Source organism: Lepisosteus oculatus, chromosome 7 (assembly GCF_040954835.1).
Source record: "Lepisosteus oculatus isolate fLepOcu1 chromosome 7, fLepOcu1.hap2, whole genome shotgun sequence".
Taxonomy (NCBI): Eukaryota; Metazoa; Chordata; class Actinopteri; order Semionotiformes; family Lepisosteidae; genus Lepisosteus; species Lepisosteus oculatus.
This window is the reverse complement of record NC_090702.1, coordinates 1,119,236-1,140,557: the sequence shown is the minus strand read 5'-3', so window position 1 is coordinate 1,140,557 and position 21,322 is coordinate 1,119,236. Positions and strand designations below refer to the sequence as shown.

Genomic DNA, 21,322 nt, shown 5'->3' with positions numbered 1-21,322 from the left:
AACCAGGAGTGGATCAGACTGCTGTGCACTGGGATTCATTCAGCCTGGAAAACCAGGAGTGGATCAGACTGCTGTGCACTGGGATTCATTCAGCTTGGAAAACCAGGAGTGGATCAGACTGCTGTGCACTGGGATTCATTCAGCCTGGAAAACCAGGAGTGGATCAGACTGCTGTGCACTGGGAGTCAGACAGTCTGGAAAACCAGGAGTGGACCAGACTGCTGTGCACCGGGATTCAGACAGTTTGTAAAACCAGGAGTGGATCAGACTGCTGTGCACTGGGATTCAGACAGTTTGTAAAACCAGGAGTGGTCAGACTGCTGTGCACCGGGAGTCAGACTGCCTGGAAAACTAGGAGTGGATCAGACTGCTGTGCACCGGGAGTCAGACGGCCTGGAAAACCAGGAGTGGATCAGACTGCTGTGCACCGGGAGTCGGATTGCCTGGAAAACCAGGAGTGGATCAGACTGCTGTGCACTGGGAGTCAGACAGTTTGTAAAACCAGGAGTGGATCAGACTGCTGTGCACCTGGATTCAGACAGTTTGTAAAACCAGGAATGGATCAGACTGCTGTGCACCTGGATTCAGACAGTTTGTAAAACCAGGAGTGGATCAGACTGCTGTGCACCGGGATTCAGACAGCCTGGAAAACCAGGAGTGGATCAGACTGCTGTGCACTGGTAGTCAGACAGTTTGTAAAACCAGGAGTGGATCAGACTGTTGTGCACCGGGATTCAGACATTTGTAAAACCAGGAGTGGATCAGACTGCTGTGCACTGGGATTCATTCAGCCTGGAAAACCAGGAGTGGATCAGACTGCTGTGCACTGGGATTCATTCAGCCTGGAAAACCAGGAGTGGATCAGACTGCTGTGCACTGGGAGTCAGACAGTTTGTAAAACCAGGAGTGGATCAGACTGCTGTGCACTGGGAGTCAGATTGCCTGGAAAACCAGGAGTGGATCAGACTGCTGTGCACCGGGAGTCAGACAGTTTGTAAAACCAGGAGTGGATCAGACTGCTGTGCACTGGGAGTCAGACTGCCTGGAAAACCAGGAGTGGATCAGACTGCTGTGCACCAGGATTCAGACAGTTTGTAAAACCAGGAGTGGATCAGACTGCTGTGCACTGGGAGTCAGACAGTTTGTAAAACCAGGAGTGGATCAGACTGCTGTGCACCTGGATTCAGACAGTTTGTAAAACCAGGAATGGATCAGACTGCTGTGCACCTGGATTCAGACAGTTTGTAAAACCAGGAGTGGATCAGACTGCTGTGCACTGGGAGTCAGATAGCCTGGAAAACCAGGAGTGGATCAGACTGCTGTGCACCGGGATTCAGGCAGTTTGTAAAACCAGGAGTGGATCAGACTGCTGTGCACTGGGATTCAGACAGTTTGTAAAACCAGGAGTGGCTCAGACTGCTGTGCACCAGGAGTCAGACAGCCTGGAAGACCAGGAGTGGATCAGACTGCTGTGCACTGGGAGTCAGACAGTTTGTAAAACCAGGAGTGGCTCAGACTGCTGTGCACCAGGAGTCAGACAGCCTGGAAAACCAGGAGTGGATCAGACTGCTGTGCACCGGGATTCAGACAGTTTGTAAAACCAGGAGTGGATCAGACTGTTGTGCACCGGGAGTCAGACAGCCTGGAAGACCAGGAGTGGATCAGACTGCTGTGCACCGGGAGTCAGACAGCCTGGAAAACCAGGAGTGGATCAGACTGCTGTGCACCGGGATTCAGACAGTTTGTAAAACCAGGAGTGGATCAGACTGCTGTGCACCGGGATTCAGACAGTTTGTAAAACCAGGAGTGGATCAGACTGTTGTGCACCGGGAGTCAGACAGCCTGGAAAACCAGGAGTGGATCAGACTGCTGTGCACCGGGATTCAGACAGTTTGTAAAACCAGGAGTGGATCAGACTGCTGTGCACCGGGATTCAGACAGTTTGTAAAACCAGGAGTGGATCAGACTGTTGTGCACCGGGAGTCAGACAGCCTGGAAGACCAGGAGTGGCTCAGACGCCTTGCCCGGGGGTCGGCCCGCCTGCCCCGCCCGCTCAGACTCACTCGATGGCCGGCAAGACGTAGTGTTTCCGCAGCGACTCGAAGTACGGCCCCAGATTGGCTGTGCCCTCGATGACAAACACCACGTCGGCGACGGGACTGGCTCCGGGCTGGCTGGGCGGGTCCATGGAGGCCACGCCCATGTCCGGCGGCCGGCGGAGGCCCTGTGCTGCCGCCTGTGCCGAGAGAGACAGGGTGCGGTGAGCTCACAGACACTGCAACACACCCAGAGGAGCAGACAGAGGCCTCCCCCTCACTATCACACTACAATGAATCCTGCTGTCTAACAACATGTGCCCCTTATATCTACACTTCGAGTGTATCTTAGTGCTCAAACTGAAGTATTTTTAAGCTACAGTTACTGTAGCCCCTATTGTAACAGGACTGTTCTACTGGACTGGGACTGGAGCTCCTATTGTAACACACTGGTCTACTGGACTGGGACTGGAGCTCCTATTGTAACAGACTGTTCTACTGTACTGGGACTGTAGCTCCTATTGTAACAGACTGTTCTACTGGACTGGGACTGGAGCTGCTTTTGTAACAGACTGTTCTACTGTACTGGGACTGGAGCTCCTATTGTAACAGACTGTTCTACTGGACTGGGACTGTAGCTCCTATTGTAACAGACTGTTCTACTGCACTGGGACTGTAGCTCCTACTGTAACAGACTGGTCTACTGGACTGGGACTGTAGCTCCTATTGTAACAGACTGTCCTACTGGACTGGGACTGTAGCTCCTATTGTAACAGGACTGTTCTACTGTATTGGGACTGTAGCTCCTATTGTAACAGACTGTCCTACTGTACTGGGACTGGAGCTCCTATTGTAACAGACTGGTCTACTGCACTGGGACTGTAGCTCCTATTGTAAGACTGGTCTACTGCACTGGGACTGTAGCTCCTATTGTAACAGACTGTTCTACTGGACTGGGACTGTAGCTCCTACTGTAACAGACTGTCCTACTGGACTGGGACTGTAGCTCCTATTGTAACAGGACTGTTCTACTGTATTGGGACTGTAGCTCCTATTGTAACAGACTGTCCTACTGTACTGGGACTGGAGCTCCTATTGTAACAGACTGGTCTACTGCACTGGGACTGGAGCTCCTATTGTAACAGACTGTCCTACTGTACTGGGACTGTAGCTCCTATTGTAACAGGACTGTTCTACTGTACTGGGACTGTAGCTCCTATTGTAACAGACTGGTCTACTGCACTGGGACTGTAGCTCCTATTGTAACAGACTGTTCTACTGGACTGGGACTGTAGCTCCTATTGTAACAGACTGTGCTACTGCACTGGGACTGTAGCTCCTATTGTAACAGGACTGTTCTACTGTACTGGGACTGTAGCTCCTATTGTAACAGACTGGTCTACTGCACTGGGACTGTAGCTCCTATTGTAACAGACTGTGCTACTGCACTGGGACTGTAGCTCCTATTGTAACAGGACTGTTCTACTGCACTGGGACTGTAGCTCCTATTGTAACAGACTGTTCTACTGGACTGGGACTGTAGCTCCTATTGTAACAGACTGTGCTACTGCACTGGGACTGTAGCTCCTATTGTAACAGGACTGGTCTACTGTACTGGGACTGGAGCTCCTATTGTAACAGACTGGTCTACTGCACTGGGACTGTAGCTCCTATTGTAACAGGACTGTTCTACTGTACTGGGACTGGAGCTCCTATTGTAACAGACTGTTCTACTGCACTGGGACTGTAGACCCAACTATAACTAGACTAACGTACTTTACTTTCACTACGGCTCCATTAAGTTAAACGGGTACTGTAAAGGACACGATAAAATAAAACCAAGAGCTTAAAAATAGCTACACCTACCTTTTCGTAGGCACCGGTCAACTGTGGAAAAACACCGATTCGTATTTTTTAAATTAATAAAACAGTGTTCCGTTTTCCAGACGCGTTTTGGTTAGTCGCTTATTAAAGTAATATTATTAATTTTAATCTTCTAGACGCCTTGTTGTTTTCCCTTGTTTATCGTCCGGAAACACAAACTCCGATTGTGAGCTGCGCGATCGCCATCAACAGATCGAGTCTGCTTCCGGTGTTTTTCCCAGGGCTCTACTGTCGAGCGCAGATAGATCGATCACACTTCCGGCGTTTGCTGTTCGTGACGGTAGAGTACGTCACTCTGCAATAGTGAGAGATATAAATAAGAGGTCTTCAAGTAGTTAAGTGTTAAGGACTGTTATAGTTCTGGTTCTTCGAAAAACTCAATAGTTTAGACAGTCATAGAGTTAGTTATTTGCTTTTGCGTATGTCTTTTTCATAAATGCCAGAGGTACTCAAAATGTTGTTAAAAGAAAAACGTTTTTTTTTTGTTTTGTAAAAAACTGTGTGCTGAGTTTTATTTTTTACAGGAAACGCATGCATGTTGAAACTAAAGTTTATAAATAATTGAGAAATATTAAAGCAAGGAAAATATGATACGTGTAAAATATACAATTTGATCACATAATTACTTAATTACCTCTGGTAGTTAAATGCTTTTTTCTGCTGCGTTTTTTTTCTCTTGTACATGACTCTGATCCTCTTGTTGTATTTGTATTTGTAAATTCTATATGTTTAATAAAAAAATTTAAAAAAGAGGTCTTCAAATCGGACTTTGGATCACCCTGTTCTCCAGTGACATAAAAGGTTTTTGAAAGGATAGAAACACTTGGAAGATAAAATCTATTAAACACTTAATTTGTTCAGTCGGGATTCTGGTGCCTACGTCCAGAAATGAAACATTAAAAAAAACGAATTCCTTCTTCGGGGATACTCTCATATATTCATGTGTACTCTTGCGCCTTCCGCAGTATCAGAAACGAATCACCAATGTCACCCATATTCCGTGTTATCCAATATCGGCAACGACTCAACAGACTGTAGATTTCGTTATATGTACATATAGATGCTATAATTCGTAGTCTGTGTTCATATAATGCCAGTGGGAGTGATAATATTTCACTGGGATTCATTTCTGGGAGTCTGTTCAGGGCCAGCTTTACCTCCAAAACCCGCCTTTGGTAACATAGAGTTTTGGTTTTAACACGTCTGCAGTCCGCTTCGTGCTAGAAACTACACTTCCCACAATCCCCGTGAACCGTAGCTCAGAAGCCCTCCTCCGAGCGGGTACTTACCCCGACGATGCCCTCAAGGGTAACATGTTGCAGCTACCTCTCGGGAATACCCTAGTCTTTGACGATGCAACTCTTCAAAAAGTGCAAATTCGTCTGGACGACCCCTGACAAATACTGCCTCACAAACGGAGTTAAAGAAATAACTTTTTTTAACCTCTCTATATACAAAGTTGTTCTGGATAGACTTGCAAAACTTCTCCGTTTACACATTTCAAAGTGAACGTAAGATTTAAGGAGTCTGTTATAATGTAATACTTTGCGAGACGTGAAAGGAAAAAAAAACATGTATCTGGAGTCGATCTGTTAGTAATAACGTTCTCAAAACGATCTAATGGTTCGCCCTTCTTTGATTCTCACGAGGTGGAGATGTAATATCGCGTATACACCATTAAAAACTTTGAAAAATAATACGCAAAGAAATGATGACGATTTATTAAACAATTTAACTTTTTTGCATCCAGGTTGTTGTAATTAGCTCTGGAGAGGGTCGTTCTGAGTTTTTCTGTTACTTGTCTTTTTTGTAACATAGCCTTTCTCCTTTGTTTGTATGATCCGTGTTGACATATGGCAATAAACTACTCAACTACTACTACTACTACTACTACTACAATTATCATCTTTTTTGAAGCAGACAGTCCAGGATGTGCAAACTGAATAAGGGGACAGTTCAAATATATTTGGATTTTGGCCTTTTCTGTGTTTTTATTGAGGTAATCTTGCTTGTTGCTTTCCTCCATCTCTCAGGAAAGACCAAACCTCTTCCCACAATGTACACAGCAGTACTGTGCAATTAGATGGTTTATATTTACTGTAACAATTAGAAACTGGAAATGTTCTTGACAACCAGTAAGAACCAAAGAATCATAATTTACATTCTGACACATGGGGCCAAAACATACAAAATACAATTTATTTCTATGGTACCAAAGCATGCATAAGAAACCAAAGAGTGATAGTAATAGAATACATTAGAGAATCCAGCTGCTGTAATACGAAAGGTTAATCGTTCTTTTCGAAATTAGAAGGAAAAGAGGTAAAATCAGAGTTAAAATGTCTTCACTGTAACGTGTTCTTCTCCAGCTCAGAGGTTCTATAAGTCTCATGGAATTAAATCACATTATTATACTTAGATACAAGTACAAATGCAATTACGTCTGTGAACTATTCAACTTGTGTTTGGAATAATAGTTCAAGTCTCTAAATTTATACTGTGAATAACGAAGTTTTATACTCAAAGATCTGCTGGCCAATGTTCGTAGCAAGTTCCAACATCCTGCTGAGAAGACGAAGTCGGCCTGGTCTGTGGTCCCATTTGGCAGCTACTGGCTCTGAGCAGCTTTAGATAAGCAACACAAAATAAAGCAACACAAAATAAATCAACAAAAAATCTTTAATAGCACTTAACTCCAAATGAGACAATGTACTTTTCCACACCAACGGTTTCTATCTCGTATGAATGCATGCATGGCGCTTGAGAGTTCCTGCCTGGTTGAAACTCCTGCCACAGTGCTCACAGCAGTACGGTCTCTCTCCTGTGTGAATCCGTTCATGAGTTTTAAGGTGTGCTGTAGAATTGCAAGTCTTCCCACAGTGCTTGCAGCAATAAGGCCTCTCTCCAGTGTGAATCCGCTCATGATACTGGAGGGCTCCTGCCTGCTTGAAACTCTTCCCACACTCCTTGCAGCAGAATGGCCTCTCTCCTGTGTGGATCCGTTCATGGCTCTTGAGGGCTCCTGTCTGGCTGAAACTCTTCCCACAGTGTTCACAGCAGTAAGGTCTCTCTCCAGTGTGAATCCGTTCATGAATTTTACGGTGTGCTGCAGAATTGCAACTCCTCCCACAGTGTTTGCAGCAGAAGGGTCTCTTTCCTGTGTGAATCCATGTGTGCTTCTTGAGATTGGCTACCTGGGTGAAGCTCTTCCCACACTGTTCACAGGAGAACGGTCTCTCTCCTGAGTGAATCAGCTCGTGACTCTTGAGGGCTCCTGCCTGGTTGAAACTCTTCCCACACTGCTCACAGCAGTATGGTTTCTCTCCTGTGTGAATCCGTTCATGATTCTTGAGGGCTCCTGCCTGGTTGAAGCTCTTCCCACAGTGTTCACAGCAGAATGGCCTCTCTCCTGTGTGAATACGTTCATGAATTCTAAGGTGTGCTGCAGAATTGCAATTTCTCCCACAGTGCTTGCAGCAGTATGGCGTCTCTCCTATGTGAATCTGCTCATGATGTTTGAGGGCTGCTGGATATTTGAAACTCTTCCCACACTGTTCACAGCAGTACGGCCTCTCTCCTGTGTGAATCTGTATATGAATCCTGAGAGCTCCTGACTGCTTGAAACTCTTCCCACACTGTTCACAGCAGTATGGTCTCTCCCCTGTGTGAATCCGTTCGTGACTCTTGAGGGCTCCTACCTGGTTGAAACTCTTCCCACACTGTTCACAGCAGTATGGTTTCTCCCCTGTGTGAATCCGTTCATGACACCTTAGGGCTGCTGCCAAATGGAAACTCTTCCCACAGTGTTTACAGCAGTATGATCGCTCTTCTTTGTGAATCTGTTCATGAACCTTGAGATTTGCTACATGGTTGAAACTCTTCCCACACTGTTGGCAGAAGTACGGTCTTTCTTTTCTGTGAATCCATTCATGATTCTTGAGAGTTGATGCTCGACTAAAACTCTTCCCACACTGTTCACAGCAGTATGGTCTCTCTCCTGTGTGAATCCATTCATGATTCTTGAGAGTTGTTGCCAAACTGAAACTCTTCCCACAGTGTTCACAGCAGTACGGTCTCTCTCCTGTGTGGATCCATTCATGATTCTTGAGAGCTGCTGCCCGACTGAAACTCTTCCCACACTGTTCACAGCAGTATCGTTTCTCTCCTGCGTGATTCTGTTCCTGATTCTCGACAGTTCCTGCAAAGATGCTCAGTGGTTCCTCAGTCTGTGTTTTAATCTGGTCAGACTCCTGATGGGACTCCAGTGCTGCAGTGCTGAGGGACTGAATCCTGGACAGATCTGCAGTGTAGCTGGAGTCCAGATCACTTTCACTCTTCACACTGGGGGACACAATATCTGAACAGGATTCATGAGATTCTTGAGCATCAAATCCTTGTGTATCACACTGAGGTTCTGTTTTAAAACTCTTAGATTCCAGTATCTGGAGTTTGTGTTCAACACAACCACATCCTACTGCATCCGGAGTTCCCAGCTCACCCTTCAAACACAGAGCACACCCTGACGCACTGAGTCCTTGTGTAACACAGCCTGTCTCTGGCTCTGCCATGTGGACAGACTCTGGTCCTCTGAGCTCCTCCTCACTCTGTCTGGTCCTGTGCTGCTCAGGGAGCCCCTGTCTGTCTTCAGGAGCTGTGGGCTCTGTGTCCTGCCTCAGACCGGAGCCCCACTCCTGCTCACAGTGCTGCAGCTCAGTGGAGCCCTGTCCCCAGTGTCAGGGAGAGCGCTGGTCTCTACAGCTCCTGGGGGAGAGACACACAGGAGAAGGAGACATTATCCACCTGCTCTGAGAATGAACATTAGTCCATGCAGTGTATATCAGGACAACACAGTAACATTTTTATCTGTAAAATATTCCTTCCTTCCTCTATAGCTTTTCTAACCATATTTCCTTTATTATGAATAGCTATGTATATAATTTATGTTAAATTAATTAATATAATGCCCTGTTAGTCTCAGGACATATTCAATATACAAGTCAGTGTGTGGTAGAATTTCCCTTTCAGAAAGCAACTGTATGAGATATACACCCAATTGAGCTGAGCACTCATTAAATAATAATTCGAGAAGTTTTGTAGCAACTTCTCTGTTCATGCCTGGTCTTGGGATGCACACACTTCAGTTCAAGTAAGACAGTAAGATGCTGCACAACTGTATTTTCCTCCAGTTTCTCCTGATGAACTCCTGGGCTGGACTGTTAAAGGCAGCTTTACTAGACTTTAATTCATTATAAAATACCTAATAAATTACAGGTTTAACACATTTATAATAATAATAATAATAATAATAATAATAATAATAATAAACTTTATTTTAAATAGCGCCTTTAAAGGTGGCTTCTCAAAGCGCTTTACAGGATGACAATAACAATAAATAAGAAGACTACAACAATAAATAAGAAAATTTCACAAGACAGGACACAATTATAATTACAACAATACAACAATAACAATAGAGGAGACCGTGGAAGATGGTATTAAGAAGAGCAGAGGGGTGAAGAGTGGAACCAGTTCAGTAAAGACTTTACTGAAGAAGAAGGTTTTGAGTCTGGATTTTAAGGAGTTTAGAGACTCTATACTTAGTTTAATTATAACTATCAAGCACTCTTCATTATAACTACATTAAAAACACAAAAAGAAAATGAGGACATAACTTAGTTCAGTATCAAATAGAAAAAAATGTAAAAAACTACACTATTGCAGGACTTAGTATTTAGTATAAACAGTTTTGTTTTTATCATTATCACAATAACAATATCTGATAATAGTTTAATTCTGTCACGATTCACTCACACAGACCCGGCAATCTCGCAGTTAAATCTGGATCTGATCTCTTCCAGCGGACCTGTCCCGACCGCAGGAGCAGGCTGACAGTCCAGGGGACGAGACAGAGACAACAGGACACTGTTCTCTCTTCACTCCCACTGCAGGGGGCTCAATATAAACAGCTCTGAAGCATGAAGACACTAATAACACCTCTCTGTGCTCGTCACTGGACTCGCTGGGACTCCACAGGACTCGGGTCCGCTGGAAGACGAGCCGGACTCCACTCCGCTCCTCTCACTGAGGGAAACGGACCCGAGACCTCAGAAACACGGACCGGGTCCGTCTCGAAATGTTCTGTATTTTTGTGAAACCGGACCCGACCAGCGGTGATTAGATTGTGGGCTCGCACCGTGTCAGAGTAAATAGCTACACAAGAAATTATTAAACATCTTATAATGTTAAATGTTGATTTTTACCTTGTTCTTTTATCTTTAAAAAATTATATGCGAAATGGTTCTTGTACAAACCTCTACCACCATAATCATCTCCAGCGCACTTCCGGCTTCCGGTGAGCCCTTTATGGTAACCATAGTAACGGGCGCTGATCGGGTCCGGGTCCGGGTCCGGGTGGGCACTGTGCGCCCAGCGGAACCACAGTCCCAGCAGGATCAACACCTGCACCCTGTGCTCAGGGCGAGAGGACACAGCGCAGACAGCGGGCTCATCAAGTCCCACATCTGGGGAGCAGCCCGCAGGCTGCGGTCAGAAATGAGCTCCGATGTCAACAGACGGACTCAGACTCAGTGTGACTCACCGGCCCAGCAGGGACCCGCTCAGGGCGGCTCAGGGAGTCCGGTTCTCCTGATGGAGGGACACTTGTTCTTCCAGCGGGACGGACCTGCGCAGCCCCACTGGCGCGAGCTGGGACCCTCTGCGCTCCAGCAGCGCGAGACAGGAAGTCCCTCCCAGAGAGGAGAGCGGACCACGCCCCCTTTCTGGACGCCTCTTGCCGCACTGAGGCAAGTAATGCAAGTAATTTACTATTATAATAAAAAACGAAACATATTCGGAAATATGTTATTTATTTGTGTAACCGTTTGTATTACGTTGATTTATCTGCGCAGAGAGATTTATCTCGGATAGTTTATTGATATTTTATACTAAATTTTATCCGGAGTAACACGAGTTAGTCGGACAGTTTTGTGTGCAACACCGGAAGAAAGGGAGAAACGGACGGAGATGAAAGCAGGGCTGCTAGTCCGGGGGAAAACAGTGGTGCAGCACGAAATAGTGTCAGATGCCAATAGTGAACATGAGTTAAATCCATTCCCTGTCCACCGAAGTTTTTTACCTGTAATGATTCCCGTATTGTGCTCACGGACCCATGTATAAGCCCTGCTATCTTGGCATGACATTTTCAACAGCCAGTTGTACAGGAGATCAGCCATGAAGTTAAATAACACTCTTTGATCACTTGGAGTTCACGGGCCCCAGGAGTGAGGAACACTGATATCGACATTATCAGGAAAACCGCTCTGTTCGTCTTTTACCACTTCATTTTTACATTCGTCAGTCTGTTGTCGCTTGTCCCTGACCCTCCGTCTACAGCCGACGGACTCTGAAGATGGATTGGTAATGCCTGATCGCGGTTGCTCGGCCTCTCCTCTGCACCTCCAACTTTTAAGAAGCGATCTGAGCCACGAGCTGTCAAAAGTGACATCCTGTCGATGTCAGAGTAAGACGATGCTGAGATGAACCGAGGTCTCGGGGTGAGATCTATCCCAGCAGACTCTGGGCTCTCCAGGAGCGAGTCTGACACTCCTGTGCTGAACTGTGCGTCTGTGTGCACTGTGGTGGACTGGTGTCCCTCCCCTGTATGACCCTACCTCGCACCCTCTTGAGGAAGACTCTGGGGGCCGTGAGTCTTTCCAGGGATAGGAGACCTCCTGGTCAGGGCTGGACAGAGATCGTATCATCTCCGTTTCTGTACTGTCGTTGGCGTTGAGCTTCACCAGCCCTGCGGCCTTGAACACCCAGCCCTCAGACCTCGGTGTAGCTCCTGATGGGAACAGCACCCATGAGCACAGATCTGCGTGACCTCAGACATCCGGGTCTTTAAAATACTAGAATATTATGTGTCCAGATAAGTAGGCAGTTTTTTTAAGCTCTTATAACGGACCGCGTTGCAAACTATTCCAAAATGTCAATAAGACTGCAAGTGTTTTATTAATGACCCGTCACATGACTTGCAAACCGAGTGGGTCGCGCACAGTGCCCGTCCCAAGTTTGCAGAGCCTCCCTGCGGAGTCTCACTTGGTGACATCACATGACATATTTCAACTTACGACTTCATCCCAAGCCCGAACGCTCCGACTGCTTGTCGATTTTACCAACACCCATAAACCCATGAACCCACTGTTGGGTGGAACCCCCTTCGGCAGCCACGACGTCCCGCTTCTTTGAGCGGATTTGTCAGGCTCTCCGAGGTCGCACGGGGAGAACCTCGTGAAGAGCCGTTTTCACGGCTGCCGAGAAGATTCGACTCCGAGCTCCTGACTGGGACACGAGCACGTTCGCTCTCCTATTCTCAAGGCTCGCGGAGGCCCTGTGCTCTGGGGAGACTGTCCTGCTGGAAGGCGACGTCGAGCGCTTCCGGCCCCCGGCTGAAACCCCCCCCCTCTCGGGCTCTTCACGGTAAATACGACACCTCCGCGTGAATCCGCCCGTGCCGCTGCAGGTGCCCTGGCTGCCGGAAGCTCTTCCCGCACTGCTCGCAGCAGTAGGGCCTCTCCCCGGTGTGGATCCTCTCGTGGCGCTTGAGCGCCCCCGCCTGGCTGAAGCTCTTCCCGCAGTGCTCGCAGCAGTAGGGCCTCTCTCCCGTGTGGACCCGCTCGTGACTCCTGAGGTGTCCCGAATACTTGAAGCTCTTCCCGCACTGGGGGCAGCGGTAGGGCTTGTCTTCCGCGTGACTCCGCTCGTGACTGCTGAGGTGCCTGCTCGTGCTGAAGCCCTTCCCGCACTGGGGGCAGCGGTATGGTTTCTCCCCGGCGTGGATCCGTTCGTGGCTCCTGAGGTACCCCGCTCTGTTGAAGCTCTTCCCGCACTGGGAACAGCAGTGGGGCCTCTCTCCCGTGTGGAGCCGCTCGTGAGTCTTGACGTCCCCGGCCCGGGTGAAGCTCTTCCCGCACTGGGCGCAGCGGTAGGGCCTCTCTCCCGTGTGGATCCGCTGGTGGTGCTTCAGGAACGTGCGATGGATGAAGCTCTTCCCGCAGTGCTCGCAGCGGTGGGGCCTCTCCGCCGCGTGGATCCCCTTGTGGCGATTGAGGTGCCCCGCCCTGGTGAAGCTCCTCCCACAGTGGGAGCAGCAGTAGGGCTTCTCCCCCGTGTGCGTGCGTTCGTGCACCTTCATGTGCCCGGGCCGGGTGAAGCCCTTCCCACAGTGCTCGCAGCGGTACGGCCTCTCTCCCGCGTGCGTCCGCTCGTGGCGCCTGAGCTCGGCCGCCCTCGGGAAGCTCTGGCCGCACTGCAGGCAGGAGTAGGGCCTCTCCCCGCTGTGGATCTGCTCGTGGCGCTTGAGGTTCCCCGCCCAGTTGAAGGTCTTTCCGCAGCGGGCGCAGCGGTGCAGCCTGTGACCCGTGTGAAGGCGCTGGTGGATCCGAAAGCTCCTGGGACGCAGGAATGTCTTCCCGCACTGGGCACAGCAGTGCACGCCCTGCCCCGCGTGAGTCCGTTCGTGATTCTGGAAGTGTCCGGCCCTCTTGAAGCTCATCCCGCACTGCTTGCAGCAGTAGGGCCTCTCTCCCGTGTGGGTCTGCTGGTGGATCTGAAGGCTGCTTGGACGCCTGAATGTCTTCCCACACTGGCTGCAGCGATGCTGCCCCCCTCTGGCTCGGCTGGAGGCTGTGCCCTGGGCCTCCCCATGAGCCGGTGAGCCATCCTGTGGGCTGGAGGGTCCAGGGGGCTGATGGGCGAGCTGGAAGGATGGGGTTTCTCTCCTCCCTCCGCCCTGACACTCCCCCCTGGGCCCGTTTCCCAGACCCCCAGACTGGCCTCCCTCCGGTCTCCGTCTGCAGAGCCGAGGTCCCGTTGTAGACGATTCAGATTCTCCTGCAGTCGGCCCCCCCACAGTGAGCTCAGATCCGGCTGCAGACAGTTCCTCTATCTTGAGCTCAAGTCCCGCTACAGACGGTCCTTCTCCGGTGAGCTCGGGTTTTACTGCAGGCAGTCCTTCGGAGAACAAATCGCACTCTATTTTAACCAGTTCGGTACTGTTCCCAGGTCCTCCTGTTCGGAGTCCACCTTCGAGCTGCTGTGTCCCGGGCTCAGCAATGTGAATTGACTCGACTGCAACGAATGAGTTGGCTTTCTGCTGTTCTTTGAAAGAGCCGCATTGGACAGTGTCGAAGGATTGTAGGTCCTGTTCTACCTGGATGCTCAATAGTCTCTTGCTCTCTGTTTTAATCTGGTCAGACTCCTGATAGAACTCAGTGAACTGTGCTGCAGTGCTGAGGGACTGAATCCTGGACAGATCTGCAGTGCAGCTGGAGTCCAGATCACTTTCACTCTTCACACTGGGAGACACAACATCTGAACAGGATTCATGAGATTCTTGAGCATCAAATCCTTGAGGTTCTGTTTTAAAACTCTCAGATTCCAGTATCTGGAGTTTGTGTTCAACACAACCACATCCTACTGCATCCTGAGTTCCCAGCTCACCCTTCACACACAGAGCACACCCTGACGCACTGAGTCCTTGTGTAACACAGCCTGTCTCTGGCTCTGCCATGTGGACAGACTCTGGTCCTCTGAGCTCCTCCTCACTCTGTCTGGTCCTGTGCTGCTCAGGGAGCCCCTGTCTGTCTTCAGGAGCTGTGGGCTCTGTGTCCTGCCTCAGACTGGAGCCCCACTCCTGCTCACAGTGCTGCAGCTCAGTGGAGCCCTGTCCCCAGTGTCAGGGAGAGCGCTGGTCTCTACAGCTCCTGGGGGAGAGACACACAGGAGAAGGAGACTTTATCCATCTGCTCTGAGAATGGACATTTTTGTCTGTAAAGTATTTCTCTCTCGCTGTTTAACTTTCATAACCAGATTTTATTTAACTAAGTCAAACTTTCTTTACCACATTTACCTCAATAAAGATATTTTCAGATGTGTTAGTGTCTGTATTATTGATGTTAAATTAATACAATGCCCTACTAATCTCAGGACACATTCAATGTACAAGTTAGTATTTGGTAAAAAAAAAAATCTTTAAGAAGAAAATGTATGAAACATGTGACCAAGGGAGCTTAGCAGAGTCTTCTTACACTGAACACAAGTATTAAAAAGATTTGGGTCCCAGACACAGGAGCAGGCTGACAGTCCAGGGGACGAGACAGAGACAACAGGACACTGTTCTCTCTTCACTCCCACTGCAGGGGGCTCAATATAAACAGCTCTGAAGCATGAAGACACTAATAACACCTCTCTGTGCTCGTCACTGGACTCGCTGGGACTCCACAGGACTCGGGTCCGCTGGAAGACGAGCCGGACTCCACTCCGCTCCTCTCACTGAGGGAAACGGACCCGAGACCTCAGAAACACGGACCGGGTCCGGCCCGAAATGTTCTGTTATTCTGGGGACACCGGACCCGAACAGGCCAGATTAGACTGTGCTTGAGGCGACTGACAGAGATCTGATCTGTTTAAACAGAGCTTCTCTCTCGCGCTGATCGGCGGGACCCCAGCGGGTCCGGGTCCGGGTCCGGGTGGGCACTGTGCGCCCAGCGGAACCACAGTCCCAGCAGGATCAACACCTGCACCCTGTGCTCAGGGCGAGAGGACACAGCGCAGACAGCGGGCTCATCAAGTCCCACATCTGGGGAGCAGCCCGCAGGCTGCGGTCAGAAATGAGCTCCGATGTCAACAGACGGACTCAGACTCAGTGTGACTCACCGGCCCAGCAGGGACCCGCTCAGGGCGGCTCAGGGAGTCCGGTTCTCCTGATGGAGGGACACTTGTTCTTCCAGCGGGACGGACCTGCAGGCGAGACCCTGCACAGCGCGGACACGCGCAGCCCCACTGGCGCGAGCTCGAACCCTCTTGTGCTCCAGCAGCGCGAGACAGGAAGTCCCTCCCCGGGAGGAGAGAAGACCACGCCCCCCTTCCGGTGCAGCTCTTTGAAGAATGAACTGCATGCGAGTGATTTAGCGGGGAAAGTTTATATTGAGTTATAGTTGTATTGGAAATCACTTTTGCTTTCTGACAGTATCTTGTTCTTTAAACGATATATTATAATGCGACGTTTGGCAGATAACATGACTGGAATACAATATACAATTATGTCAGGGAAGTATTGTATAATATTAATACGATTAAGGAGAGGTCGTACAAAAATGTTCATCGAATTTCCTCGCCGTAAATTACTAATGTACTCCGTAAAGACCCTTACTGTGCTCAATTTAAAATTAATCTATATGATCACTGTGTCTACTGCGAAAGTACACCAGAAACTACAACATTTGTTTTGATTGTGTCCCGTTGTTAAAACATTCTGGATTGATTTGCAAAATGCTATAATATTGACATCGCTTTTAGAGAAGTAGATGTTATGTTACTTTCTGGTCCCATCGAAACAAATAAATACAATTTGGCTTGCCATCGACTTCATCATTACGCTAGCCCGTTATTGTATACATACAATGAACATTTTCGGGGAGACACCTACATTTGAACACTTTAAAACAGACACAAGGGCTTATCTCCGGAATATTCATAAATGTAAGTATGAATGCTGTGCGCACCTCGTATTTATTTATCCCGATTTAACGTTTTTTTTTTGTAGTACACAACTGTTTTTCTCTCAGGGTGATGTTATATGTGCACTTATGAGTATTGTATATATTATAATTGCACTAAGAAAACATTTGAATGATAGAAATATGTACTACACAAGTGATCATCCTTTAGGTCCAAAGCGAAAAATGATTGAGAAGATTTTTTTTAAAACAAATTTAAAGACTCATTTTTCGCTTGGCCGCTTGTGTAACGTTTATGGCTCTCGAACGGTGTCGGTCCGGATAACCGTCGCTGATGACCTAGCCGGACGGTTTTGTGTGTGACACCGGAAGAAGAGGGACGGAGGAGGCGACACGAAAAGGAAGATCACGTCTGGTGACCAGACGTCCTGTTTCTGAGACTTAAAATATCGGTCCGACCGGGATGAATAAAATTCCCCAAACTGTCCGGGATTTAGTTTTGCTCGGTACTCAGACGGTGTGAACAAACAGGCCGACAGATTCTCTCTCGTTCCACGCAGTATTGGTAGATGTTTTGAACTGACACGCAGCGTAGCTTGAAAGGGGTGTGTGAGTGTGTGTGTGTTTCGGGGGGGTTTGCTGTTGTTATGGGCGTGTAATAAATAAATAACAATGTTTAACTTGTTTCATTATTTTTCTAATCGTTTCTTTAAAATTGATCATTTTCGCAACCAACGACGTATTATTATATTGTATTATATTATAAATATATATTGTGTATAAATATGTATTATATTATATATGCAAAGGAACAAGTAATAGGTTTATTCCATGCTGAAAGGAGAAGAGAGAAGACAAGATAAGATATATGTAAACTGTCTTTTTGGGGTGAGCGGAGTTGGGGTGAGAGGGGATCGTTTTTTCTGGGTGTATATTTCCAGTTCTATAACTTTAGTGTTGTGGATTTGATCATTGTGGAGAATAGTGGATGGCAATGAAATACTAAAAAAAAAAAAACAGAAATACCGATTGGATTCTGGACCAGCTGATCAGCGCACACAACACATAACGAGAAGGGCAGCAGGGAGCAGCGATTTCACAACAACACGACTGAGCTTAGTTATGATCCCCGGCGGGCGGCAGGACTTGTTTTAACTACGACTGGAAGGGCGGGTTTGAGCCGTTTCTGGGGGGGGCACTGTGTGTCGACGAGGCAAGAACTAAACACCGCGACAATAAAGCGTGGCTTGGCCGCTCGCCAGCTGAGGTTGTATCATGTGACGCTGTAGCGCTGCCGTTTCCCAGAGTCTTCCTCAAGAGGGTGCGAGGTAGGGTCATACAGCAGAGGGACACCAGTCCACCACAGTGCACACAGACGCACAGTTCAGCACAGGAGTGCCAGACTCGCTCCTGGAGAGCCCAGAGTCTGCTGGGATTTCTCTCACCCTGAGAAGGTAGTTCATCTAAGCATGAATTCATCTGGCATCAACAAGATTTTACTTCAACCTCTTTACACTGGATGATTCAAAAAAGTTCATTAAAATTACAGTTAAGCATCAGAGACAAGATAGGCAGCCATGACCAGTCATTAACCTCTGTGGTCATGACAATCCCAGGGTGCCTCTTGAGAAGAGTAGGGGTGTCACCCCAGTGTCCTGGTCAAACTCCCCCCTGGCCTTTACCCCTCATGGCCTCCTAATAACCCCCCTCTCTGAACTGGCTCCATCCCTCTGCTCTCCTCCCACTGAGAGCTGGTGTGTGTGAGAGGACTGGAGCATCATCCAGGTGGGGGTGGAGGGGATCCCCACGACCTGGAAAGAGCTCTGAGGGCAGCGTCTGGAAAAGCACTACATACACGTAAGGAATTATTATTAATAACAATCCATCTTTACAGTCTGTGAAAGAGCTCTGCAACTCCTGCAGACAGAGGGTCAGGACAGGCGACAACAGACCGGCGAGCTGGGAGCAAACTGGGTTTCTGTGATAATGTTAATTCCTTCCTCCTGGGGCTACCGAACGCCAAGAGAGCAAACAGTGTGTAAGACGTACACGAGCAGGTTAGCAAACTCCGACTTTGCTGTCCGTCTCTCCCTGCCTTTCTTCCGGTGTCACACCCAAAACTGTCCGGGTTAAATCCTTCCCTACGTGTATCCGGAAAAGAAACAACGTAAATAAATGAGCGCACAACCGGTGACTGCTCGAGTAAATCGACATTCTCAGACTTGTGAGACACCTTCTGGTGTTGCACTTCCGCGCACACGGCTGCTGTGTGAGGGGGGGGGCGTGGTCTTCTCTCCCCTCGGAGAGGTGGGGGGGGAGATTTGCCGTCTCGCGCTGTTTCAGCACAAAGGTTCGAGCTCATAGTGGGGCTGCGCGTGTCTGCGCTGCGCAGGGTCTCGCCTGCAGGTCCGTCCCGCTGGAAGAACAAGTGTCCCTCCATCAGGAGAACCGGACTCCCTGAGCCGCCCTGAGCGGGTCCCTGCTGGGCCGGTGAGTCACACTGAGTCTGAGTCCGTCTGTTGACATCGGAGCTCATTTCTGACCGCAGCCTGCGGGCTGCTCCCCAGATGTGGGACTTGATGAGCCCGCTGTCTGCGCTGTGTCCTCTCGCCCTGAGCACAGGGTGCAGGTGTTGATCCTGCTGGGACTGTGGTTCCGCTGGGCGCACAGTGCCCACCCGGACCCGGACCCGAACCCGCTGGGGTTCCGCCGATCAGCGCGATAGAGAAGCTCTGTTTAAACAGATCAAATCTCTGTCAGTCGCCTCAAGCACAGTCTAATCTGGCCTGTTCGGGTCCGGTGTCCCCAGAATAACAGAACATTTCGAGACGGACCCGGTCCGTGTTTCTGAGGTCTCGGGTCCGTTTCCCTCAGTGAGAGGAGCGGAGTGGAGTCCGGCTCGTCTTCCAGCGGACCCGAGTCCTGTGGAGTCCCAGCGAGTCCAGTGACGAGCACAGAGAGGTGTTATTAGTGTCTTCATGCTTCAGAGCTGTTTATATTGAGCCCCCTGCAGTGGGAGTGAAGAGAGAACAGTGTCCTGTTGTCTCTGTCTCGTCCCCTGGACTGTCAGCCTGCTCCTGCGGTCGGGACAGGTCCGCTGGAAGAGATCAGATCCAGATTTAACTGCGAGATTGCCGAGTCTGTGTGAGTGAAATGAACACGCCAGCCTGCTGTTCCAGCAGGAGTGCGAAAGTGTTCAGAATGAGCCGTGCCCTGTGTCCAAGCGGCTCGTCTCCGTCGGACTGAACACAGCGCGCAGGACTCGGGAGATAAATACTCAACACGTCCACAAGGGGGCCGGACCTGGAGCGCGGTTAGCTTGAATATTCATATTCCTGGGTTTAAAAGCAGCTCTGACCCAGTGCGACCTACAATGCAGAGAACCTGTGTTGTGCAGCAGCTGAGTGAATTAAATTAGGTAGAAAACGTTTTACATACTCTGAAGTACGGGACTGTATTTGTTTATATAGTACAGATATTACAGCATCGATATTACTGTATCGTTGTGCATTTGATGAATAAACCGTGATTGTTTGTTCCAGTACATTCATCCCGTTCTGCTCTTCCTCTGTCCGAGACTCCGCAGGCCAGACCAAATTGTGGAGAAGCGGACCCTACTGCCTATATATAAAGTATATGCTACCTGGATCTTTTGACTTATTTGCCAATGATGGCGATCAACAGGCAATGAAAACCAAAAATCGCAGATGACACTCCTCGTCGGCAGCTGACCCGGTTGACAATCCTGAATTTCAAACCTGTGTTCTTTTGACCTTGTTTTACTATTCGTGCATTTACCCTGTTTTTTTACAGAGAAAGTCGGGTATTTCTGAATTTACCAACAACATTCGTCTTTCTGATCAAATGTATGTATGGGCTTTCCCCAGAAGAATGGATGTCGTATTGTAGTCGTCGCTGTTGTTGATCTCATGCTCACAGGTACAAAGTGCTTGGTGAGGAGCTGAGAAAGGGAACGAGAAAATAGGTTTTCATTTTGCGTTACCTTACAGTCATGGGCTCGTTAATCAGTCCTGCTGGGGAGGTCCTGCCTGGCGATGCTGAAGCCAATTCCTTAGGTGGAACTCCCAGGAAAAAAAGTCTGGATGAAATAAATAATCCTGACACTGGACACCCCCACGCTGAGCGCTGTACAGGTCAGGGGGGGGGATCCCACTACCCCCACCAGTGTGCAGCCCCACCTGGATGATGCTCCAGTCCTCTCCCACACACCAGCTCCCAGTGGGGAGGAGAGCAGAGGGATGGAGCCAGTTCAGAGAAGGGGGTTATTAGGAGGCCATGAGGGGTAAAGGCCAGGGGGGAAATTTGGCTAGGACACTGGGGTGACACCCCTACTCTCCTCGAGAGGCACCCTGGGATTGTTCATGACCACAGAGAGTCAGGACCTTGGTTTTATGTCTCACCTTTTTTTTCCAACTCTAGTATCCCCACCACTAATACTGGGGCATTAGAACACATGCAGACTGCAGGGTGAGCGCCCCCTACTGGTCCCACTAACACCTCTTCCAGCAGCAGCCTCAGCTTTCCCAGGAGGTCTCTTCTCCAGCTGCCAGCCAGGCCCACACGGCTGAGCTTTAGGGTGATATGGCTGCTGAGTACTCCCAATATTTCTGAGGGGCACTGAAAGACTATTTTGTATAAATCTTTGTAACATAAAATGCAGAAATGCAGATAACGGTGTTAAAGACCAGCGCTCTCCCTGACACTGGGGACAGGGCTCCAGTCTGATCAGAGCTGTTATTAAAGTCTCTTCTCCTGTGTGTCTCTTCCCCAGGAGCTGTAGAGACCAGCGCTCTCCCTGACACTGGGGACAGGGCTCCAGTCTGATCAGAGCTGTTATTAAAGTCTCTTCTCCTGTCTGTCTCT

General features: G+C 48.8%; 4 protein-coding genes across 12 annotated transcripts in view; 1 reads left to right on the top strand and 3 right to left on the bottom strand.

Moving 5' to 3' along the window:
- Window positions 1–4,129, bottom strand: part of med25 (mediator complex subunit 25) — a 23,766-nt gene extending 19,637 nt beyond the window's left edge. For all 5 annotated transcript variants that reach the window (XM_069191784.1, XM_069191788.1, XM_069191786.1 and 2 more), the window contains exons 1-2: window positions 3,903–4,129; window positions 2,064–2,236 (exon numbers count right to left, since the gene is read on the bottom strand). In XM_069191784.1, the coding sequence (XP_069047885.1) occupies window positions 2,064–2,203 (140 nt within the window). In that variant the 5' untranslated portion in view covers window positions 2,204–2,236; window positions 3,903–4,129. The remainder of the gene's footprint in view (window positions 1–2,063; window positions 2,237–3,902) is intronic.
- A 2,452-nt stretch (window positions 4,130–6,581) lies between these two features.
- LOC138240696 (zinc finger protein 595-like) lies at window positions 6,582–8,489 on the bottom strand. Its single transcript, XM_069191842.1, has one exon. The coding sequence runs from the start codon at window positions 8,486–8,488 to the stop codon at window positions 6,653–6,655; it is 1,836 nt and encodes a 611-aa protein (XP_069047943.1). The 5' UTR covers window position 8,489; the 3' UTR covers window positions 6,582–6,652.
- A 114-nt stretch (window positions 8,490–8,603) lies between these two features.
- LOC102682952 (zinc finger protein 345-like) lies at window positions 8,604–15,910 on the bottom strand. 2 transcript variants are annotated; one of them, XM_069191817.1, is made up of 3 exons: window positions 15,636–15,910; window positions 12,412–14,683; window positions 8,604–8,681 (listed from the first exon to the last, which is right to left on the bottom strand). In XM_069191817.1, the coding sequence occupies exons 2-3, from the start codon at window positions 14,488–14,490 to the stop codon at window positions 8,673–8,675; spliced, it is 2,088 nt and encodes a 695-aa protein (XP_069047918.1). In that variant the 5' UTR covers window positions 14,491–14,683; window positions 15,636–15,910; the 3' UTR covers window positions 8,604–8,672. The 2 variants fall into 2 exon arrangements, with proteins under 2 accessions (XP_069047918.1, XP_069047917.1); XM_069191816.1 differs by lacking the exon at window positions 8,604–8,681 and adding an exon at window positions 11,680–11,763.
- A 2,678-nt stretch (window positions 15,911–18,588) lies between these two features.
- LOC107076068 (zinc finger protein 271-like) overlaps window positions 18,589–21,322 on the top strand; it is a 45,150-nt gene continuing 42,416 nt past the window's right edge. Inside the window, exons 1-3 of one of the 4 annotated variants that reach the window (XR_011189979.1) lie at window positions 18,589–18,928; window positions 19,618–19,856; window positions 21,231–21,322. The gene's annotated coding sequence lies outside the window, so the exon portion shown is untranslated. The remainder of the gene's footprint in view (window positions 18,929–19,617; window positions 19,857–21,230) is intronic. The other 3 variants (XM_069191831.1, XM_069191832.1, XM_069191833.1) reach the window with 3 other exon arrangements.